This window comes from Syngnathus typhle, linkage group LG7, assembly GCF_033458585.1.
Source record: "Syngnathus typhle isolate RoL2023-S1 ecotype Sweden linkage group LG7, RoL_Styp_1.0, whole genome shotgun sequence".
NCBI lineage: Eukaryota > Metazoa > Chordata > Actinopteri > Syngnathiformes > Syngnathidae > Syngnathus > Syngnathus typhle.
Window position 1 is genome coordinate 12,696,967 of NC_083744.1, and position 22,019 is coordinate 12,718,985.

The 22,019-nt window shown below is 40.8% G+C and overlaps 2 protein-coding genes across 3 annotated transcripts; both read left to right on the plus strand.

Moving 5' to 3' along the window:
- The first annotated feature begins 371 nt into the window (after window positions 1-371).
- On the plus strand, window positions 372-12,087 carry cry2 (cryptochrome circadian regulator 2). Of its 2 annotated transcripts, none has more exons than XM_061282585.1 (12): window positions 372-692; window positions 1,621-1,729; window positions 2,212-2,354; window positions 4,812-4,996; window positions 5,209-5,297; window positions 5,705-5,845; window positions 5,928-6,053; window positions 6,596-6,781; window positions 6,872-7,023; window positions 7,535-7,737; window positions 9,079-9,159; window positions 9,259-12,087. In XM_061282585.1, exons 1-12 carry the CDS (start codon window positions 535-537, stop codon window positions 9,804-9,806), a joined length of 2,121 nt encoding a protein of 706 aa, XP_061138569.1. In that variant the 5' UTR covers window positions 372-534; the 3' UTR covers window positions 9,807-12,087. The 2 variants fall into 2 exon arrangements, with proteins under 2 accessions (XP_061138569.1, XP_061138570.1); XM_061282586.1 differs by having other exon boundaries at window positions 9,340-12,087.
- Window positions 12,088-12,339: 252 nt separating this feature from the next.
- Window positions 12,340-21,702, plus strand: tango6 (transport and golgi organization 6 homolog (Drosophila)). The gene is made up of 18 exons (XM_061282584.1): window positions 12,340-12,497; window positions 12,920-13,575; window positions 13,779-13,895; window positions 14,172-14,319; window positions 14,394-14,497; window positions 14,604-14,766; window positions 15,093-15,160; window positions 15,385-15,497; window positions 15,727-15,903; window positions 15,982-16,108; window positions 16,236-16,442; window positions 17,379-17,522; window positions 17,899-18,390; window positions 18,937-18,994; window positions 19,129-19,287; window positions 19,674-19,825; window positions 19,972-20,085; window positions 20,882-21,702. The coding sequence occupies exons 1-18, from the start codon at window positions 12,446-12,448 to the stop codon at window positions 21,056-21,058; spliced, it is 3,228 nt and encodes a 1,075-aa protein (XP_061138568.1). The 5' UTR covers window positions 12,340-12,445; the 3' UTR covers window positions 21,059-21,702.
- The last annotated feature ends 317 nt before the right edge of the window (window positions 21,703-22,019 follow it).

Consider the following 22,019-nt stretch of genomic DNA (forward strand, 5'->3'; position numbering starts at 1 on the left):
TTTGTAAAAATGTTACAATTATTTCTATTTCCAATTTCGCAAACCATCTGCAGTACCACCGCGGACCACTAGAGGGAGACGGACCACCGGTTGACAATCCCACATATGTTGTGAATTTACGTGTCAAAATTGTATTTAAAAATTAAATACATAAATAAATAAATACATACATAACAGGAGCGTTTTCAACAAATGGGCACATATTTCGCGGAAACTTTTAGACACATAAAAATAAATAGAGCGTGACACTGATTTTTCCAACAGTTCCTCAATGTCTCCCACACAAACCAATGAAATGTTGACATTTTTGTTGATGATGTGGCCAGCCAATCAGCAAAGGCGAGAGGAATTTTGCCACGCCTACGTTGATCTGTCCCCGCCATCCAGTCGCTTCGCAGTCCAGTTTGACAGATAGTAAACTTTAGACAAATCTCCTCGTTCGGGACCGTTCCAGACCAATAACGTTTGCTTTTTTTGGTAACCTCTTGACGAAACCGTCCATATTTTGCTCTTATGATAGAATGAAAAGGAATCATGGTGGTGAATTCAGTGCACTGGTTTCGCAAATGTCTTCGTTTGCACGATAATCCGGCGTTGCAGGAGGCCCTGAATGGAGCTACTTCAGTGCGTTGTGTTTATATTCTGGACCCGTGGTTTGCTGGCGCTTCCAACGTGGGCATCAACCGATGGAGGTTTGGTTCGCTCCGATTTACTATATTCGTTGATTACTATACCAATAAGAATGTAAAGAATAATCTGGCAATTTGCATGATTCATTGCGGTCCCGGTTCGTGAGTTGAGGCTCGGGCCTCCTCCCTATGTCAGGTAGCTAATGCTAGATTAGAATGGAGAGGGTGCTAACTAATGAGATACTTTGATGTTATATTCGTCGACGTATCGGTGATCGGAAAAGAACGCATTACTGATTAGATTCGTGTTAAACGCTTACTTTGTCAAATCATAAGACCCTTGGATAGTTTCAATTGATTGCTTGAGTTATAGATCGGACAGGTCTCACTGGTACTAGTTTAATTTTGGCTGTGTCAAAAAATAGTGCTGGATTCACTTTTTATGAACCACTTTAACGTGATGCGTTTACGGGCCATGTGTTATACAACGTAGATGAACGCGCAGCGCCGGTTGGAATTTGTTGTAATATTACGTCGTATTCGATTTATATAACGGATTCCCTCTCACGCGTTTCCCCACCATATATTGCTTGCCTAGTCATTGTGTAACGGAATTAAAATACAGTAATTGCAATTTATACATAGATGTGGGATGAAATGACTTTTCTACAAACATAAAATAATGCATTAAACATTACATTCATTTTGCTATATAAGAAACTGAGGATAAAATATTTCTCGGTTTGGATGCACTTAATTTGTTATTTTATTTGATCTTCTTTAAGAACTCCATTTCACCGCTTTGCTGTCGTCAGACTCACAATTGAATTGATTTGAGGAGCACAACTGAAATAACCAGATTTATTTTGAAAACATACGAAATAATTACACCATAGTAGTGCCATAACGTCTTACTTCATTTTAGAAGGTTGATGATTTTGTCTTCAATGCGATTGGATCCCTGTCTAATGACTCACTTCTTTGCCTGAAGGTTTTTGCTGGAGGCACTGAAGGACTTGGACTGCAGTCTGAAGAAGCTCAACTCCAGATTATTTGTAGTCAGAGGGCAGCCTGCAGAGGTTTTTCCAAGGCTTTTTAAGGTCTGTACTCCTGTCATTAATGTGCTCATAATGATATAATTTGTCTTACAATTGATTAATTTGAACAAAAAACTAGATCATGCTGTACAAGAATGTATGCTCAGTTGTTGGTGTGCCTACTGATTTCATTTAGACTTGTAGATTAATAACATTGAATTGTTTTTCATTCAAATATTTAGCATGCCTTTCCTATTGTGTTGGTGCCATTTAATAACCCGCTGACATTTCAATTCAAACGGGATGCATCGAGAGGTTTTGTTTTTGTTTATAAATAGGATTACACAAACGACAACAAACAAATGAAATAATATTTTGAAGGTTTTTATATTCTGTTCTTTTTCTTTCCAAAAGGTAGCGTCCTGGCCATCCAATCCTAACATTTTTGTTGTTCACAATATACTACTGCTATTTTATGAATGATTTACCAAAACCCTGGCCTAAAAATGTGATTATTAAAAAACCACATCATTGTTTTTCTCCAGGAATGGAAAATGACAAGGTTAACTTTTGAGTACGACCCTGAGCCGTACGGGAAGGAGAGAGACAGCGCCATAATCAAGATGGCTCAAGAGTTTGGAGTGGAGACCATTGTCCGAAACTCTCATACCCTCTACAACCTGGACAGGTTTGTGACACGTGTACATGCACATGTATTATAAAGTTAAGCCCAAAATGTTTCATTTCCTGGCTACATTTTGTGTTGAAGCAATTTCTCGTTGAATGATACTTTTGTTGAAAAATGACATAAGAATTTTTAAAGATTTCCTTTGTGTTATTGCTGCCAATTTTGTGTTAGCTTTAAGCAAAATGGAGAGGAGGCATGGGCAATTGGTGTTCTTGAGTAAGGATTTAGATGTATGCTGCTAGTCGTCAGTGGCCATGTGAACCAACTTTTATTGATTCAGATCAGCTAGGTGATACTGGCAGCAGCCACCACCCACATCCAAGAAGCAATTCAATTGTTTTAGCTGTCCACTCTGGGTTGGAATGCGTCAGCTGTACGTGAAAGTCAGCTGGTTGGACAGGACGGCATTGTGCAATGGCGGCTTGGGATCCATTTCTCTGGCTGTTCTCTCAAATCTCTCCAGCACCGGTGCTTGTCGGTCTAATTGACATCTAATTATTAAATTAATCAAGGCTTTTTGATAATCAATCAATTGTACTTATTACAATAAAATTTGTCCAAATGTCAGATTCTCAACAATAAATTATTCTGAATTAAATTATCTTATTAGTGTATGAAAGCATCAGTTACGGAATCATAATTTGTGCAAATTGAATAAAATAGCCTGTTTTTGAATAAAGGGATGGGAATTCAAACCGATGCAGCGATTTATTAAAATAATCACTAGTTGCAGCCCTTGACATAATAGTATAATAGTGCATAAATAGAAGAGTGGTTGAACATTTTGCACTGGTAAAAGAAATTGGTGGATCTGCTAGGTCACTCTGCTCTCTAAATGTTACGAACAGATTATGAGACGGTGTAGGGAGAGAAAATGGCCCTTGTGTGTCACGCTGCTCTCTAAATGCTCCGAACAGATTATGAAACTATGTAAGGGAGAGAAAATGGCCCTGGTGTGACTTCTTACCTCATGCCTGCTACATGGAGAGTACTCAGATCAGCTCGTTATTACATAATGATTTGGAATAGAGCTGGAACGATAATTGACAACCCGATGTCCCTATTCCACTAAAATGCAAACATTTGCAAGTGTTTTCAAAGGTACTGAATTTTACTTTGAGTCGAAAAGACATTTGCAAACAACTCCTTTTTCTTTGGAAAACAATTATCAACAGGATTGCCTATTTCCTAACATGTTACAAACCTAGTTACTGAATCATAACCAATTTATGGTTGACTTTGGAAAAAAAACTCCAGTTTTGAATCATGAGATTTTTAAGATGATATCTCAACCAAACAATGCACAGATTAATCAATTTATTGAAATAGATTGTTGTAGCCCTATTGTGGAATATACTTTACATGAGGATGAGATTGAAGGAAGTTGATGTATGTTGTACACGGAGTTGGGGGTGGGGTTGTGCTCGGGGGTTTGAGCACATGCACGCTTACTGCGCTTGTTCAGAGCAGTCGTGGTAAATTGACCAATAAAAAGCCTGCTGCAAATCCTACTGGCAGATCTACACAGGTTGTATAAGAAAGTAAAAATACACAGCTTTGTCATCAGTCCCAGTGGCAAGACAGAAATAAACCATGAAGATGAAATACAAACAACAGAAACTTAAACACTTTTGATTTATTATTATTATATTAACGACCAAGTGGTGCTGTCACTGTTGAAATCATTCCGTTGATTAATTCATCTGATATATTTCATTTTGTACTGTTTATTGCAAACAAAAAATCTGTGACTGTTATAATCTGTTGTTGTGTTTATGTGGTGTTTAGACAAAGCAAAATAAAAAGCTAATAAATAAAATGAGTCATCACCAATGGTAATTAAACTTGAACTCCTTGGGTAGTGATTAATTCAAAGGGCTTGAGTGTGAAGAGTTTGATGCGCATTTCTGAGCCTACTACTACGTGTCAGTTATTCTTTCTATGGCTGCAAATAACAATTATTTTCTTAATCTGACTTTTTCCAGAATCATCAGACAAAAATGCTGATGATTGTTTTCCAAAGTAAAAGTAGATGTTTGCTAATGTCTTTTTTCTTTTGATTTCATGGAGCACTACAAAGAATATTTACTGTTGAGTGAAATCAGTGTAATTGGACTGCAAATTAAACAATGACTCCAAATGATAGCTTGAATATCCATATCCTTGTCAAGTAATCTGATAATTATTTAGCTCTTGATTATTTGCGACAACTTTGATGCATAAAATTGAAACTAAAATTGAAAAGTTTTTTTATTTATATATATATATTTTTTTCAAATCGAAGTACAGACTCTATTGTGGCAGCCCAGTAACAAACAATAATCCATCACATCTTGAATTTGAAATGTACTTCCTCATCAGCCTTGTTGTTCGGGCATGTCTCTGTACATTTTACATTTTACCTCAGATCAGACTGCTACATGTGTTCCTTTCTCTCCCTTTCCTCATTGCTTGCAGGATAATAGAGATGAACAACAATAGCCCTCCACTGACCTTTAAAAGGTTTCAGACCATTGTGAGCAGGCTGGAGTTGCCCAGGAGACCACTACCTCCCATCAACCAAAAGCAGATGGACAAATGTCAGACTAAAATCACAGATAACCATGACCAGCTTTACAGTATCCCATCACTGGAAGAATTGGGTAAACATGTTTTACATTAGTCATTAAACTTGATCTTGTGTGGAGATGAGATTTTGCACTACACGTCTGGATTTAAGCAGTACAGTTTTTTTGCACCAAAGCATCAATTGTCACCAATGACATTGCCATCATTTATAGAAAGTGGGCTCAGACTTGGTCGATGAGTGCTCGTTGTTCTTTGTTGGAACTTATTTTGACATCAATCTCTCCAGGCTTCCAAACAAAAGGTTTGCCACCAGCAGTGTGGCGTGGAGGAGAGTCTGAAGCACTGGACAGACTCAACAAACATTTGGACAAAAAGGTGAGCCACATACATTAGTTAAACACATCCGATTGCTTTTGTGCTGAGTGCTGGCTGGCTTTTATTTGACTACATTCCCTTTTTGTTTTTCATATTATTTATTTTCATAGAATAGCTTTACAAAACAGTCCAAAACCAGTTCCACACAAGCACCTTTGAAAATGCTCAATGAATGTGCTGTCACTTGTATTACGATTTCTTACCTTTGGGAGTTCACTGACATGGTCACAATGGGTGGGGGATCCCCCAAACTCTGGGAGACCACCACTCTACCACTGAGCCATGCTGCCTCAATGCTCATGCATGGCCTGTTCCTTTTCTACCATCTGTAGTTTCTGCTTATAACTCATGTCTTTTGTATCTTTGAGCAAAATACAAATGTTGAGTCATTGTCTCTTTGTGTGTAGGTGTGGGTGGCTAACCTTGAGCATCCTCGGGGGAACATGTGCTCACTGTACGCCAGTCCGACCGGACTGAGTCCTTATTTGCGCTTTGGTTGCCTGTCCTGTAGGGTCCTCTACTACAACCTCAGAGAGCTCTACATGAAGGTATCACCTATAACTCAATTTTTGTTATCTTGACCACTGCATCACAATTGCTGTCTTTACACTCGACCTTGTTTGCAATTAGCTCCGGAAGCGTTGCAGTCCTCCTTTGTCTCTTTTTGGTCAACTGTTATGGAGAGAATTCTTCTACACCGCTGCCACCAACAACCCAAACTTTGATCGTATGGATGGAAACCCAATTTGTGTTCAGGTGGGCAATAATTCAACCGAACCAGACACTTGATGGATAAAAGTCCGTCATTAGCAAGAACTTCTTAAGGCCCAAAGTCACAGTGCGTCACGACAGAAGATTGAAAGAGCCATATACGGCTCTAGAGCTGCGGGTTTTAGATCCCTACGAGATTATAGGGGAGGGGGGCTGTTTGACTAATCAATTACTCATCCAAACAAACATTTTTTTTTTGAACAAACACTTACTCACCCCTGTGGCCTAAAAAAATAAAATTCATTCTAAAGAACTGGGACAAAATCACATCATATCTGGCTGGCGTCGAGCGTAGATGAGACGACACAAGGCCTGTGTGGAAATACTAAATCAAGAAAATAGATTGTCTTGAAAAGACTGCTCCCGTGTTTGCAAATGCTGAGTGAAATGTAATGAAACGTGAAAATGTGTCACCCAATCTTGACCGCCACCTTGGCCTCACAAACACAAAACCTAAATGAATCAACAACAACGGCTACTAGAATTGGGTGGTATATCCCAATTGAAAATAAGAAATTTGCCTTCAGATTCCATGGGATCAGAATCCAGAAGCGTTAGCCAAATGGGCTGAGGGTCGGACTGGATACCCCTGGATTGATGCTATTATGACCCAGCTCAGAGAGGAGGGTTGGATTCACCACTTGGCTCGGCACGCTGTGGCTTGTTTCCTCACCAGGGGTGACCTGTGGATCACCTGGGAGAGTGGCATGAAGGTAGGGCACGGCCTGAAACTTTGTCGTCTACTAGGTTCGATGTAGCACGTGGAGCAGCTTTTAGAATTTAGTAATCTTATGTTCTTGCAGGTGTTTGAGGAGCTGCTGCTGGATGCGGACTGGAGCGTAAATGCTGGCAGCTGGATGTGGCTGTCTTGTAGTGCCTTCTTTCAACAGTTTTTCCACTGCTACTGTCCTGTTGGTTTTGGAAAAAGAACTAACCCAACAGGAGACTACATCCGGTAGGCATTGTGCAGTTGTGGTTCAGCGCTTATGTAGGCACCGATTTGCAGGTTTCATTTGGAAACCATACCTTTGCTCTGAAAAACTCATATTTGCCATTTTGTGCTCAGGCCAAGGTTATGATAGTTTCTTTCATTTTTAATTTGCTTTTAATTTTTTGAATTCAGCTGATTTGAGCAAGTTCATTTCTGTTTCTCTGGCCGAAGCCTTGTCACATATAACAGTATTGCTTTGGCAACAGCTTGGCGGCAGGGAACTACAGCACAGTATATTGACAAAACCATATTGTGGTAAACTAGGCAATTGCAGTACAAATCTTTTAAGTTTTGCTATTCACCGCAGAGCTCGGTCCCTATCCCCCCCCCCTCTATTTGCACTTTATTGATGATGCTACTTTCTTTGTATCGAATCTATAGAAGCACTGTGGTGTCTCCTTCATAAAGTTATGTTTAGACCAACGTTATTCTTGTGAAAGAAACATTGAAGGTAAACGATTGAACTCTCCTGCAGGCGTTACATCCCCATCTTAAAGGACTACCCAAACCGCTACATCTATGAGCCCTGGAACGCACCAGAGTCCGTCCAGAAAGCGGCAAATTGCGTGGTGGGAGTGGACTATCCGAAACCGATGATCAACCACGCCGAGAGCAGCAGACTCAACATTGAGAGGATGAAGCAAGTTTACCAGCAACTGTCACATTATCGAGGACTCAGTAAGTCTGTGTTATGCATTCACGTGTGAGAGAATATAACATAATTTGATGTCCCACAAAATTAATATATCATCCATGGGGCAAAACACCAGGACGAAAATTTGTAATTTCATAATTACAATTTCATTCATTTGCTGCAGCAGCTAATGGTTGAATATTAACAACTGCAATTTCCCAACAACGGTCAGTTTGTTTGTTAGGCTTCCTCATAAAACTCTCATGAGCCGTTTTTGATTTCTGATTTAGCAATTGCTTGTCTTTAAGTCTGTTACTTGCCTAACTTTAAAAAACAAAACAAAACAAAAAAAACTCCACAATTTCTACAAAGCTTTCTGAAGGATTGGGCCAATGTTTTGAAGGTTTGGGCTAATTGCCAACAACATACATTTTCTTCATCTTGTTGATTCAATATTTCTTTTCTATTATTGTTTATGACCCAAAGCCATTAGCCAGAGAGTGTTTTTTACAGTATTATACCAGACAACATTATTGTCTGAATGATTCTTGAAGCAAATTTGTCACTCCAGACACTCAATTGTCCACAATTGTATAGTTATAAATCTCTGTAAAGTGTCTTTGTGTAATAAATAACGACTCCTAAAGTGTACCTCCAGAGCATCCCACATTGAGGTCTTGATGGGGAAGAGCAATATTTCACCCACCACTTGCTACTGAGAGTTATTAAAGATCACTTGCCTATGGATGGTAATCTTTTTTTAATTCATTAGGTGACCCAATTAAACCATCGTACGAAGAAGAAGAAAAAGCCCACTGCCTCCACGGCTGCGAGAAAACGTGGCATTGAGACTCTGATTAATTTATTAATTCATTATTCCTTAGTCCACGTTTGAATGTGGCATTTCGACTCAGATTTATGTATTACGCATGTGGGCATGTGGTTATTTATGCACAGCACCTGTTAGCCCGATACAGACTTACAGAGAGAGTGCGTCATTAGAGACAGATTGACAGGCCTTCTGTTAATATTTATGCTGCAAAATTGCAAGAATCACTCGGATTTGTTAGAATCAGGTTGTCTCCTGGCTACTGGAGACGGATGCCGGGGACATCTCGAATGAGGAAGCGGCGTAGACGAGCTGGCTTCTGTCTGTCTGTCTGTCTGTCTGTCTCTGTCTGTCTCTGTCTGTCTCTGTCTCTGTCTCTGTCTCTGTCTCTGTCTCTGTCTCTCTCTCGCTCTCTCGCTCTCTCGCTCTCTCGCTCTCTCAAAATATAATGTAAAAACAAGCAGATGAAATGCATCTGTAAAAGTGGGTTGATGGGTTTGTTTTAGAACATACTGTTACCATATGTGTTGTAATTTTATCTTTGTTTGTGTTTCAGGTCTGCTTGCATCAGTGCCAACAATCCAGGAGGAGGCAGAGCCACCAATGACTGATGAGTCCCAGACCAGCAGTGGTCCTGGTGAGAAAAGACCCGTCATATTTAGAGCAATTTCATCACAGTTGGTTTAATTAATAAAGCAGCATGTGCTTCATTTTTCTTTTGAACCTCCATCCCTAGACTCTCCAGCCATAGTTCATGATGAAGCGGCTCCTGATTCATTCACTGTCTGCACATCTTCCCACACTGTTTTACACCCAGAACTGGAGAAGGATGCAATGAGAGCCTCATCCCACACATCTGCCAACTCTTCAGTATCACAAATGCGTCCTTCTGCAGCCAGTACATCCTCAACATGTGCAGACCATTCATCAGCTGTAGATGATCCCGTTCCGCTAGTCTCAACACCAGCCCACAGCCCTTTATCAGAGTCCAAGGCATGCACGCCTTCTTCATTGTGTTCTACATTGCCCCCGTCTCCTAGTCCATCCTCAGCCCAAACCCAGACGTCTTCTTTAGGACCAAGAAGAAAAAGCTTTACCCGTAAGGTACGCCGTGGCCAGAGGCAACGAGGACGACACGGCTGCCACGCAGTAGCCAGAGAGGGAGAGAGAAGGGGTGACGAGGAAGAGACGGAGCCAGGAGACAAGAATGAGAAGATGGACGAGGGTATAGAGATGGAAGAAGAGAAAATGGAGGAGGAGACTTATGCAGGAAATCCACGATAAAACAGTACAATCAAACCATCATTGGTTTTACAAACATGTTAAAACAGTGATTAGTGTTCCCTTTATTATCGCAGGGATTACTTTCCCGTAATAATGCCCGAAAGAAGTGAAATCCACAAAGTACAGGTTGACTTAAAATTATATATAAAAATAAATAAATAATACACTTGTTACACGCCACCCCGAACGCAACTGTTTACCATCACGGCTCGACTGACTGACTCAACGGCACATTTGAATAACGTTTCCAAACAGAATGTTGTTCAGAGGTGCTTTTCATTTATTCAACGTGCACCAAAGACGCGGTGCTACACAACACATCGCTTTCCAAATCCCAGTCAATTGTTGTATTTTGCCAACATTTGAATGGTGCAAATAGTCTGGAAACACAATTTGCATTTGCTTTCTTTAATTTCTTTTCAACTTTCCCAAAAAGTAGCATCCAACATCTGTTCTGGAAAACTGGACGGTTAAACCGAATGAGATGCTTATGTGGTTATTCAGAAAATCTGCACTCAATTACAAAATTAAAGATACAAGTTTAAAATCCAATTAGGCCAATAGAATAACTATACCCTAAATTCTGCCTTTTAAATTTTCTGTTCTGTAAAAATGTCAGTTTTGATTGACACTGATGTTTGCTAATATCACATTTTTTTGATGATTTGATTTTTGCAATTGTGTAGCGCTTCATAATTCTGTAGATAAATAATGTAACCAAAATCTTATTTATCATCCTCCACAAACGTAACGTAACTCTTGATAAACCAACATTTATCTTTGTAAAAACATCTTTACTTAAATGTTTCCTGTATTAACTTTAATTTGGTTGTGCAGGTTTGCCTAATTCAATCTGTCAAGTGTTTATAAACAGTACGTATCATGAAGTTAAAGCAGTACAGAACCAATGTACTTATATTTTGGTCTAAAGTAATGGGAGACTGCAGAGTCCATGTGTGCATGCAAGATGTGCTTCTTGAAAATAAATGATCACTCGTCATTTTAAATTGGGAAAAAAAAAAAAACAATTATGGTGATTGCAAATTGTCTTAAGTGATGGACACACAACAAACACGGAGCACCATATTGCATTGCAACTCGTGACTTCGCCTTGTTTAACAGTACAATCTGGCCTCAGTCATCTGTAGCACCTTCCCGCTTCTCTTAACATTTTCATTGAAACCAGATACAAGATCACCGGAAACGCCCAAAGGGACAACATGTCTTAACTGACAAAAGATAAAGCAGTGTATTTTGATTTTATCTGTAATGCTATTTTATAGTGAATAGGGTGTCAGATGTAACTTGCTCCCTGGTCTGCTTTGCAATTTAGCGAAAAGTAACATTTTGGGGAATGGGAGAATGCAGACCCCAAAATGAAATGTATTGAACTTCCCATTGTAGGGCCTTCACTGTACAGTTTTTGGTGGCGCGCATGTATATAATGTATACTGAATATAAAGTGTCAGAAAGGTTCTGTGACTGGAAAGATAATATTTCCAATCCAAACTAGGAGTTTTTCCCGCTTCAGTGTGGGTCAGATTACAATTTGTCTACAAAGAGATCCTACGGTGTTTATTTTGTTCACTGCATGAGAAGAGACGGGAATTGTGGTAGAGCAATTCATGACTGCAACCAAGCTCCTGACGATGGAGTCGCACATGGTCACTGCAATGGCAAAAGCGCATGTGAAACTGTAATTGACAAAAGACAGAATAAGTGAGAAAAAATGAGATGCAATTCAAATCTTTTTTAAAAAAAATAGTTTGCTTGCGCCGTGACATTTCGATAATAACCAAGCTGGCAGCCGCAAAGATATGCTTGCCTAATTATATGTAAGCACAAACATAACATGAATAGACAGTCATGTGGGGAATATTTCATAATAGTGTGTCATCAGAGAAGAGAGGAATGAGATAAGAGCAAGATGACCTTCATTAGAGCGAAGCAGTTCATATGATGCTATGATAAAAATACATTTTACAAGTGCAAAGAAATATTTTTCTTACAGTGCCGCAATAATCTAGAAAGTGTGTTTGATTCCAAAAGATCTTTCTTAAAAGGGGAAACGTATAGTTTGGATTTATAATATCTTTGGTGACACCAGTCCTGGAATTTTTTTTATGAAGTCTCGTAATAATGAAGTGCAGTCGAGTTTTAATATTTGCCATACTTTTCTTCTGGCAATTGATAATGCTGCTTGTATTTAATGAATGTAGAGAAAAGCCTGGAGTGTTCTCCATGTATTTATCAGAGTTTGTACATAAAATATTTGAACCCATTCACTGTCTCTTTTACTTAGTCTTTATTATACAAAGGGTCACATCTACAATAAATGTATAAGTTGTTGTTTGTTACAATTCCTAACACCCCCAAATTGACTTCCTAATAGCACTAAACATAAGTTACATAAAATTGTCTGGTCATTTTACACTACAGTACAGAAGTAACATTGCTTGCTGGTGGAGTTTCCACTCTTTTTCTTCCTACCGTTCCTGAATGCAACCCACGTACAATGCGTTGTGACGTAATATTTAAGCGACAGTAACACGTTTATAAACAAGTTGGCTAACGATTAAAAATAGACATGCAGTAAAATAAGGAATTATTCACACGTTGGATATCTATTTGATGACAAAATGACTACGGCAATAATCTCGGCGTTGAATGTGCTTACAAAACCTGTTGGTGGTAAGTGGTTAACAATTTTTTGCGGTTTTGTCTCGTAATTGTCCAAATGTGGCAAGAGTTGTCTAAAACTATTAAATACTTCCAAGTGGCGAAATGCATTTGCTGTGTGTATATCTTCAATTTTAATGTCCTTTAACTCGTTATAGTCGTCAAACTTGAGCCCTTGTGTCGTTTTTTTAGCCCAACTTATAAAACTGGACTTACTCATGATTCAGCACTTTACAAATCAAAGTTTGAGCATCCCAAACAAGGAATTTGACTCCGGTACATCTCCGTTTCTGCACATTATTTAGGTAGTTTTAGAGTCTGTGGTCGACAAGGAAGTAGGATTCGTATTGCCTCTATTATGAATTTTTTAATAAAGAGTCAAACAAATCTGTGTAAACATATATGTATTGATAATGTATTGTTTTTGTCTGCAGAGGCATCTGGACATAATGCACAAAGCTCAAAGGAGGAGGCGCTTTTGTTAGCATTGCGGGCAAACAGAGAAGTTCTCCTGGAGCAGCTGCACAGTGACCACAGTTTGCAGGAGGCGAAGGAACTGAGGGAAGATGCGATTGCTCACGCAAACTGGTTCCTAAATGATACAGAGGATGCAATATGGAGCTTTGTCCAGGAGTGTCTCCTTCTGCTGCTCAGTTTAGCACGCCAGCTCTCTGCTGAACTCGAGCTTTTTAAGCAAACACCTGCTCCCTCTGCCAAACTACACACCCCTGAGATGGCTCCACCCTTACCACCAGACGTCCTCAGTTTCACTCAACAGAAAACAGTTGGGGCAGCCCTTCAGTTTGTGGTTTCTTTTGGCCTCTGCCCATTTTTGGCTCCAGGAGTCGGTGTGCCACTGGGTCACAGGTCTGCATTTGGCGCAATGGTGGAAAAAATGGTGAATCCTCATAGTGCTGTTAGAGCACCACACCAGCTTCTCACAACGACAACTATCTTGTTGCGTTTAGCGGAACTGTCATCTCTTGCCACTCTGGTGTTCACCCGACACCTAGGAGATGTGATGGCGGCACTCTGTCAGCTTGGCTATCAGCCGCAGAAGTCCAAGACAAGCAGCACAAAGGATATGCAGGTAGTGCACCCTCAAATTGGTTTATTTTTGCTGTCTGTTAATAGAATTCAATTCATGCCTCTCTCTAAAGTCCAATTAAAAAATATTATCAACCAAGGCAGCCTTTTTGAATGTTGTGGATTTTATGTGAATATATATTGTACTTGTGCAATTGTTTTTTTGGCTTGTGATGTCGGCTGAGATTTTTTTTTTTTTCTCTATAGGAGTTCAGTGAAGAGGAACGTAGAAATAGTCGAGAGGCTCTCCAAAGTCTTCTGCTAAAAGTCTATCAGCCAGTCGTGATCAAGGAGCTCCTTATTTTACAAGGTGGAGCCAAACAGGTATGTTTCTCCTTTCTGTGTCTTGATCAAATAGAAATGAAACTCCTGAGATTTGGGGTTCAATATGTGCCTTTTAATTGACTGGCGACCTGTCCAAGATGTACCCTGCCTTTTCCCCCCAAATCAGCCCACCCGTGACCTCGATGAGTCTATGCAGTATAGAACATGGAAAGAAAAAAAGGAAAAAAAATACAAACATGAAACAGTTTGACCCAAATACAGTCAGACTGTAGAAAAGAGGCTGAATGTGCCATCATCTTATGTCTCTCCGATAAGTCGAGTCCAGAAGCAAGGTCCAGTGGTTCCAGAAGCAGGACAGCTCCTGGTTGGCTGAGGCGCCTTTGTGGTCAGTTACTGTCTGAGCGTCTGATGCAACCAAATGGAGTCCAAGCTGTAGTCAGAGCCATCCTGCAAGGAGGAACAGGTAGGCAAGTGGCAGAGGATGAACCCCAGAAATGCCAAACAAAAATCTCTTGTGATATTGCTCATGTCCTCTAGGTGAGTCAGACTGGAAGAAATGTGACGGGATTGCCAAGATTCTCACAGCATGCCCGCAGCAGTCTGCTTCAGCCGACGCTTACTATAAGCAAGTCTGTTCTCAGGTCAGTTTACACACACAAAGCTATAATAATGGGACTAAAAGAATGTCTTGTGCAGAACCATCAGGACAAGGCAAGGCATGTATTTCATTGGTTTGTACTGGTTTAGATCCTCGAGCTCCTGCACCTCAAAGACACCTTCACAGCTCAACAGTTTCAGTGTGTGGCCACCAGGACAGCTCTCCACCTGATTCAAGACAAGACCAGTTTTGCTCAGCCCTACTTGCTGCTTCCTCTGTTGGGTCCTCTCTACCACTGCATCACTGGTGCTGGTTAGTAGCAATCACATTTCTGCATACAATAGATTTCCTATGCAGCAGATGAAATATTTACTAAGTCTTGCATACATTGGCCATAATGATGCCCAAAATGACTCAGACATTTAAAAAATGTGTATGTTTTCAAGTAATGACTAAGATGCATTCAATCGTAAAGAGAAATTCCCACCAGATTGTGTGACTGAAGAAGGTCCCCAAATGTAATTGGTATATTTATAAACAATGTAGTAGATATATAATATAAACAACTAAATTAGTTGTTGTTTTAATCAGAAAAATCCCATTAAATGAAGTTCTGTGTGGGTTTTTTTTTCCACCAGATGATGTTCAGGGCCAAGTTGCTGTGGAGGAATGGGAGATGACACAGTGTGTAGAGGACATTAACAAGGTGAGATCCTCTAAAAGTGGTCGCAATGGTGTTCATAAGAAGAAATATTTTTGAATAGGACAAAAAGCAGGTTGTCTTTGGTTTTTGATGGAGTTTGATTCTGACAAACCATGCACACTCTCAGATATGCACGATATTGAGTATGTATGAGTTTATCGTGTTAAGCATTTTCTACTTCAATGTCATGTGTCTCAGTGTTTTTTCAATGGATTTCTAATGGTCAGATTTGGGTTATGGGCAACAGTCCTTCGACGCGTCTTCTCGGCGCATTAGAAGAAGTGCTTCCAGTTGTCTTCACACTCTTCTGTTTCACCAAGCAGAATGTCTCCAACCTACGGTAGGCTTTTTAAAAAAAAAAAAAAATGTGTCCAATATTGTTGGCTCACGAACTAAATTGTGATGTTTGAAGTCCAGCTGGCGTAATCTAATAGATTGTTCATATAGCAATTAAGGTTATGTCTATATTTTTGCACCCACTACTGACCAATAAGAGATGAGAGCAATGTAACATGGTTTATGTTTTTTTATGGTTCATTGATTGAATAAATGCTCTTTCTGCTCCACAGAGGCCCGTGTCAGGATATTTTACTGTGGTATCTGAGCCATGCTGAGACCTCTGTGGTCCTGTCACTACTCAGGCAGCTCTCAGGTTTGAAGGATCAGAAGAATGATGTAGCAATAGGCTTTCATTTCACCCCTGGCAGCAATGGTGGAGTTCAACTTAGCTGCAGAGAAGGCTGCAGGTGACGGATCCAGTTCAATGATGGTCTTTGCGAAAGAGCTCTATAATAGAACCATTTTTCCCATGGTTTGTCTCCCAGTGATGAGGATGATGCGCTGTATGAAAAGCTGTCGGGGGAGCAGTGGAGGTTGGAATGTCTGATGCACCTGCTGGCTGAACTCAAAGACAGTGATGGCCCTGGAGATTTCTTCCTTGACCTGCTGCATGTGAGCAGCTACTTGTGTGGTTAAATATCATTCATGCAGAACAATACATATTTGACACTGTTTTATTTCACCTATTGGTAACCAAGTGGCAGTACATTTTGAAAACATTTCTTTGGGGTTTCCGCAGGAGCTAACAAGCTGGGCGGCAGTGGCAGCAGAAGAAGAGGAGAAAGATGGACAGCAATTGGACATAGCCTCCATGACTCTCTTGGAGTTGGAGCAGCAGCAACAGGGTTGTGTTGCAAGGCAAAGCCACGCATTGGCTTTGCTTCACTTGTTGGCCGCAATGGTGGAGTCCCTTCAGCATACTGTTGTGCTGAGAAAGAACATACAGGTTTGTGAAGAATGTGCATTCCAACCTTCTAGAATGCTGAACAATCCAAATTATTCTGAGATGTTAAGATTCATGCTCGTTCATTACAGATTTTTTGTTTGCTTTGTCTTTTTTAGCCTTCACATGCAATTTCTTCAAACATTTTCATTGTAAGAGCCTAACTCCAGATTATCCCTGCTGTGGAGTGCCAGCACAATCTTTTGGAATCCCAAGAAATGCGACGACATGTAGGCTCACCATTCTGGAGCCATATCATGACATAAGCAATTCTAGTTACGCCAATTAGACTTTACACTGATCTGATCGGTGGATCAGATGGGCAGATAGTCCGCACTTAATGCAAAATCTGTGAAAGTTTGTAATGTCCTGATTTGCATATTGATCAATGACGTTATTGATCACATCCGTGAAATAAGACATTACAGCAAACATCTGGTACACTCAAGGGATGTTCTCTGCTGCCGTTAATAATCCAAGGCTTCGCGTCATATGCAGTCAGATTCCCCCCCCCCTCAAAATGTATTACATTTTTTTTGGAGTGGAGGGAGGGATGTTCTTGTTTGGCTAAGGCTCAGCGCAAGATAATGAAAGCAGGCCATGTTTAGTCATGCTGTTGAAAAAAAAGAGTTGTTCATGTTCAGTTGAAGCAGATTAAGGGAAGAGGTATTACAGTTTTGGTAATGTATTTGTGATAAGTACAATAAATATTTGTCTGGCTGGAAATGTAGGGCTAACACATTGCCTGACGGATGACGAAATGACTCATACTTTGGCATTACATTGCGGAATAAATAATAATACATTTTCTCCCACAAACCTTTGGTACTAACGGTTTTAAACTAGTCATTGCTGTTATATTTTCCACAATGCTGTGGTTAATTAAGAGGTTGAGTTTTCCCAAAGACAATGTTTCATTTCATTCTGTCTTCTCTCTAGGTGGTTGATTTTATTGACTCACTGCTTCAGAGGGCATGCATTGTTCTGGAGAAGGCAAATGGTGCTATTATTGAAAGCCCAATAGAAAACCAAACGCTGAGTATGGGGATGGGCCTGGTGGCAACTCTGCTCTCTGGACCCCAGGTACAAAACAGGATGTGGATTTAGAAATATAAACACCATTGTGTTGAAATTTCCAACATGTAATGTTTCCTGTTGGCCGCTAGAGGGCATGGTTTAATTGCAAGTCATTTAGAAGATTTTGTTTTACTTTGCTAAACGTTGCAAAGTGTTACCACCTTCAGAATTATCACATTACACTCACCCGGGGACATCATGCATAGCGGGACCAAAGTGAGTCATGGTTGCGTATGAATGTCCTGTTGCATTGTGGTCCTATCCACAATCCTCAATACTTTTACGCGCCATAAATATTTCCCATCCGGCATCTATAATAGGAAATGATAACACATTGCAAGTGACCTTGCCTAACCGCTTCAATTTCCTGTGACATCCACAGCTTACTGTTGACGTCTACTCATCAATGTCAAGACTGCTCCGGCCGCTCGAAACTCTTTCTCAGCGACACCCAGAGGTGTTCATCCAGGAACTGGCTTCAAATTTAAGAGCAATCATTGCCACTCACGGTGCCTACCGACCAGATAACCTGACTAGCGGCGCCTTCCCAGGCTCCAAAGACTGTCATGTGTCACCCAATGACAACAATTTGCCTTCAATGAGAAAAAATACAATTGAAACTAAAACACAGACTTGTCCTCCATCACCTCTGTCTCTCAACAACACGCTTCAACAATCCCATATCAAACAATCAACGCCCTCTGAGGGATCTTCGGCAGGTGAAAGTTCACGTTCCTCTAAGGCCTTTTCTGATTGGCTACTGGAGGCGTGTCACCCCGATGTTCCAACCAGAGCATTTGCCCTGAGGAACTTGACCCAAATGGTGCGATCCAAAGACCAAGAAATTGTACAAGCCCAGGAGAAAGTCCTAACTGTAAGTTGTTCTTCATTTTCAGTCAATGCAATTAATACATTTTGAACAAAAGGGACAGCGGAGATAACTTGTCTGTTGGGCGCTGCAGGTTTCCACAGTAAGCACGATTGCTTGTATGCGCGTGTATTGTGTCATGGACGAACACTTGAGCCAGCTCCTCCATGGCAACATTGGTGATGTCTTGGGACTTGTTAGTTTGCCTTGGCATAAAAGGAACGAGAGCTACTTTCACATTCTCTTTACTCGATGTTCCCTCCCTGTCATATTGGACATCCATTAACCGTCTATCTGGACAGCAGGACCTCGCAATATTGATATATATTTTTTTTTTTTTGTATTTGTATCATTTTATGAATGTTTTTCCCATATCCCCGGGTTACCGTTATACCGTCCTGGGGCTCCATTTTGAATTATTCCCTTTGTAGTCCTGTTGTTCTTTACCAGTTTTGATCATCTTTGATTTAGATGTCTGTCTGGCTGTAAGTTCAACTCCAACTGTCTTCTGCTGTGTGGTGATTACTAAAGCAGTTGAATTGTTTTCCCCAGCTCTTCCTTGAAAACTTGGAGCATGAGGACTCCTTTGTCTACCTGTCAGCCATTCAAGGTAATGTAATCTAACGATCTGGCTGTAAATGTAATATTTTGTCAATTGTGAACTGCTCTCAAAGTTCTAGTCGTGGAGAAGCCTTTGAGTACGGCTAATTCCTGAGACAAAGACTTGCTGTATACTGTCTGCAGGACTTGCTTCATTGGCTGATTTCTATCCTGAGAGAATTCTGGAAAGGCTCCTGAAAGACTTTCAACATGGTTCCTCGCTCTCCACATCCAATAAGGGCCACTCCTTGGAATTTCGCCTTAAAATGGGTGAAGTCCTAATGAGGGCAAGCAGAGCTATGGGTGAGCATACTGTATTTCATTCATTTTGTGGGTAGACAATATTCACCCCAGAACCTACGATGTTGTCCTGTTTTCCATGCAGAAGTGACCCGATGGCTAAAAATTCTGTTCAGCTCCATACCCTTTTTTGGTTTTGCTGCTTTTCCCCAAGAGTCTCTCTCTTTTTTTTGCCTTGCCTGGGACTTTTAGTTTATTCAGCACCGTTTACAAACATTACACAGAGATCTACTGACATATGGTGTTGGAAAATAGCTGAACTTAATTCTAGTATGTGTTCTGGGATGAGCTGTTAATGTTCACAAGTTTGCATGGAATATGCACTGCTGTTTGAGGCAGTGTTAAAGGTAATCACCTTCGACCCCCCCCCCCCGCTTCTGCTACTGCAGGGGAGTTGGCACCCCACATCGGTCGTCCCCTGCTGTCGGTGTTCCTGAGAGGAACCAGAGACTCTGACCAAAGCATCCGTGCCAGCAGTCTCTCTAATCTGGGAGAACTGTGCCAGAGACTGGACTATGCACTGGGTCCGCTGGCTCAGGAGGCAAGTAGAAAAAACAAATGACAGTATCGTAGCTTTGAACATTATTACAAATGCTTCCACAGTGACAGGATCCAAACTTCTTATGTCCTTATTTCATGAAGCTATTGTTGATCAGCGCAGTGATGTGTCCCGCTTGTGTTGTTCAGATGAGCTCCTGTCTTACTGCCTTGATAAAGACAGAGAAAGAAGCAGAGGTGAGGAGAGCTGCTGTTCACGTTATCACCCTACTGCTCCGAGGCCTCAGTGACAAAACCACCCAGGTACAAACAGCAAATTTTGTAATGCAAACAATTGACTGCATTCCCTCCAAGTAAAATGCTCCTATTTTTAAAATTCTGTCAGGAACATTGCAGTGGGAATACGTAGATTTAATATTAATGCTTCCAAAAATTGGATGAAAAATGTTCCTGGGGAAAGAAGCATTCTTTTTTTCTTTGACACCATGGCAGGAAATGATTAGAAATTGACTCTTGAACAGAATTTTCAATCAACCCAACATTACAGTCCATTTTTGGAATATGAGAGGAATTGGAGTAATCTGGAAAAAAAAAAAAAACATCCAGGCTCAGAGAGAACATGCAAACTCGAAAGGCTTTAGCTGAGATTTAAACCCATTGACTCCTAAATGCAAGACAGCTGTACTAACCATTCCACTATGCTAGCCGTAGGGAATCATTGAATGAAGCAGCAGCATTACATTCTTTATTATTCAATCAATGGTAGGCGCTCGTCATTAAAACCTTCTTGTGGTGCAACCCCCGACCCTTGACACCGCCACCCAAAGAAAGAAATGTTCAGGTGGGGCTGCGCTGCTGTTCTCAAACCAGGCTCTGTCATTACCGAACAGCTGCAGTGCACCATCTGTAGATGCTTTAATGATACCCGGTGACGTGCGAACAGACATTAGCAGAACACACCACAAAGGTTAGGCCAGGTGGTGAGGCTCTTGTGGAGGGTGAAGGGTCATGTGAGGATTATCTCAGTGTGAAAAAGATTGGATGCGGCTTCAGGGACACTTTACCAGTGTAACATCTAGCATTTCTCTGTGTCCACCAGGTCCTCAGCGATGTTCTGCTGGACCTGTACCGAGCACTTAAGTGGGTCGTTCGATCTGACCCGGATGAGGTCGCCGTGCTTCATGCCCAGCTCGCTCTTGAGGAGCTGGACGACATTATGCGATGCCTCATCTTCCCAAAACAGAAGCTGGAGAAGAAGATAGTTGTCTTGCCGTAAAACTTGGATTTTTTTTTTTTACCCCCAGTATTACGTTTTCTCCCCCCCCCCCCCCTCCAAGCACAATGATAGACTCTGACATATTTAGGACCCCACAGAATCATTGTGCGTCACCATAAATCTCTTGGCTCATAGAGTTAGTAAAGTTGAACACCCCAAATAATCAGTCCCCCAAAATCAAATGGTGTATAATATTAGTTTGTGTTACTGTGTGCTCATAACAAAACCAAATATTCATGATAAGTGGAACACATTTAAAAACTAAAAATAAATCAGCACAGGTTCCATGACTTATCCCTATTTAACATGGGACATTTCAAGCTGGATTTGAATAAATTTCCCATGGAATGATTGAAGACACCGAATGTACCAGAAATGGTCCACCTCACTTGACATAAAGGACTACAAGAGAATTGATCTGCTTAACCGGCCGGCTTTGAGGGGCGTCAACCCCCCACTGTGTTTGTAGCAAATCAATTCCTTTGTAGAATATTGTAATTGGTCTTGTTTCTCCAACTGGATGCCGACTTTGTTTGAAAATCATGTAAGTAATCCATTAGGAATGAATTTTGGAGTATTGTCATACATTTAGACTGAATTAGAAGGTAGGGGTGGTTGGCTCTAAATAAATACACCCAAATGACCTTCAGGGTTTGAACAGGATCTGATTCAAGAGGCATTCCTTCTTTTGTCCTTCATCATGCCTCTCATCCCTCCAGCACAGTGCATGAAGCATGACCTCCCCCTCTTCCCCCTCAGAGGGCAAACATGGCAAACCAGCCTGGTTTCCATGGATATTCTCTTTAATACGGAGTCAAGGTATTGCAGTGGTGTGAGGTGCTTTACAAATCTCTTTGAGTGATTTCGGCCTCTCCAGGAATATCATGGAACTGGCATCTTAATCAAAGATGTGTTTATTCTGGAATTATATATTATTTCGTGAAGAACAAATGCAACATAG

What these genes read in the sequence shown, in the direction of transcription:
- tango6 (XM_061282584.1), top strand. Translation starts at nt 12,446, where the DNA reads ATGACTACGGCAATAATCTCGGCGTTGAATGTGCTTACAAAACCTGTT. An exon ending in TGCTGAGAAAGAACATACAG is followed by an intron (nt 16,443 to 17,378) that starts GTTTGTGAAGAA and finishes TCTTCTCTCTAG; the next exon opens with GTGGTTGATTTTATTGACTC. An exon ending in CCCAGGAGAAAGTCCTAACT is followed by an intron (nt 18,391 to 18,936) that starts GTAAGTTGTTCT and finishes TGTTTTCCCCAG; the next exon opens with CTCTTCCTTGAAAACTTGGA.
- cry2 (XM_061282585.1), top strand. Translation starts at nt 535, where the DNA reads ATGGTGGTGAATTCAGTGCACTGGTTTCGCAAATGTCTTCGTTTGCAC. An exon ending in TTTTTCCAAGGCTTTTTAAG is followed by an intron (nt 1,730 to 2,211) that starts GTCTGTACTCCT and finishes GTTTTTCTCCAG; the next exon opens with GAATGGAAAATGACAAGGTT. An exon ending in TCAGAGAGCTCTACATGAAG is followed by an intron (nt 5,846 to 5,927) that starts GTATCACCTATA and finishes GTTTGCAATTAG; the next exon opens with CTCCGGAAGCGTTGCAGTCC.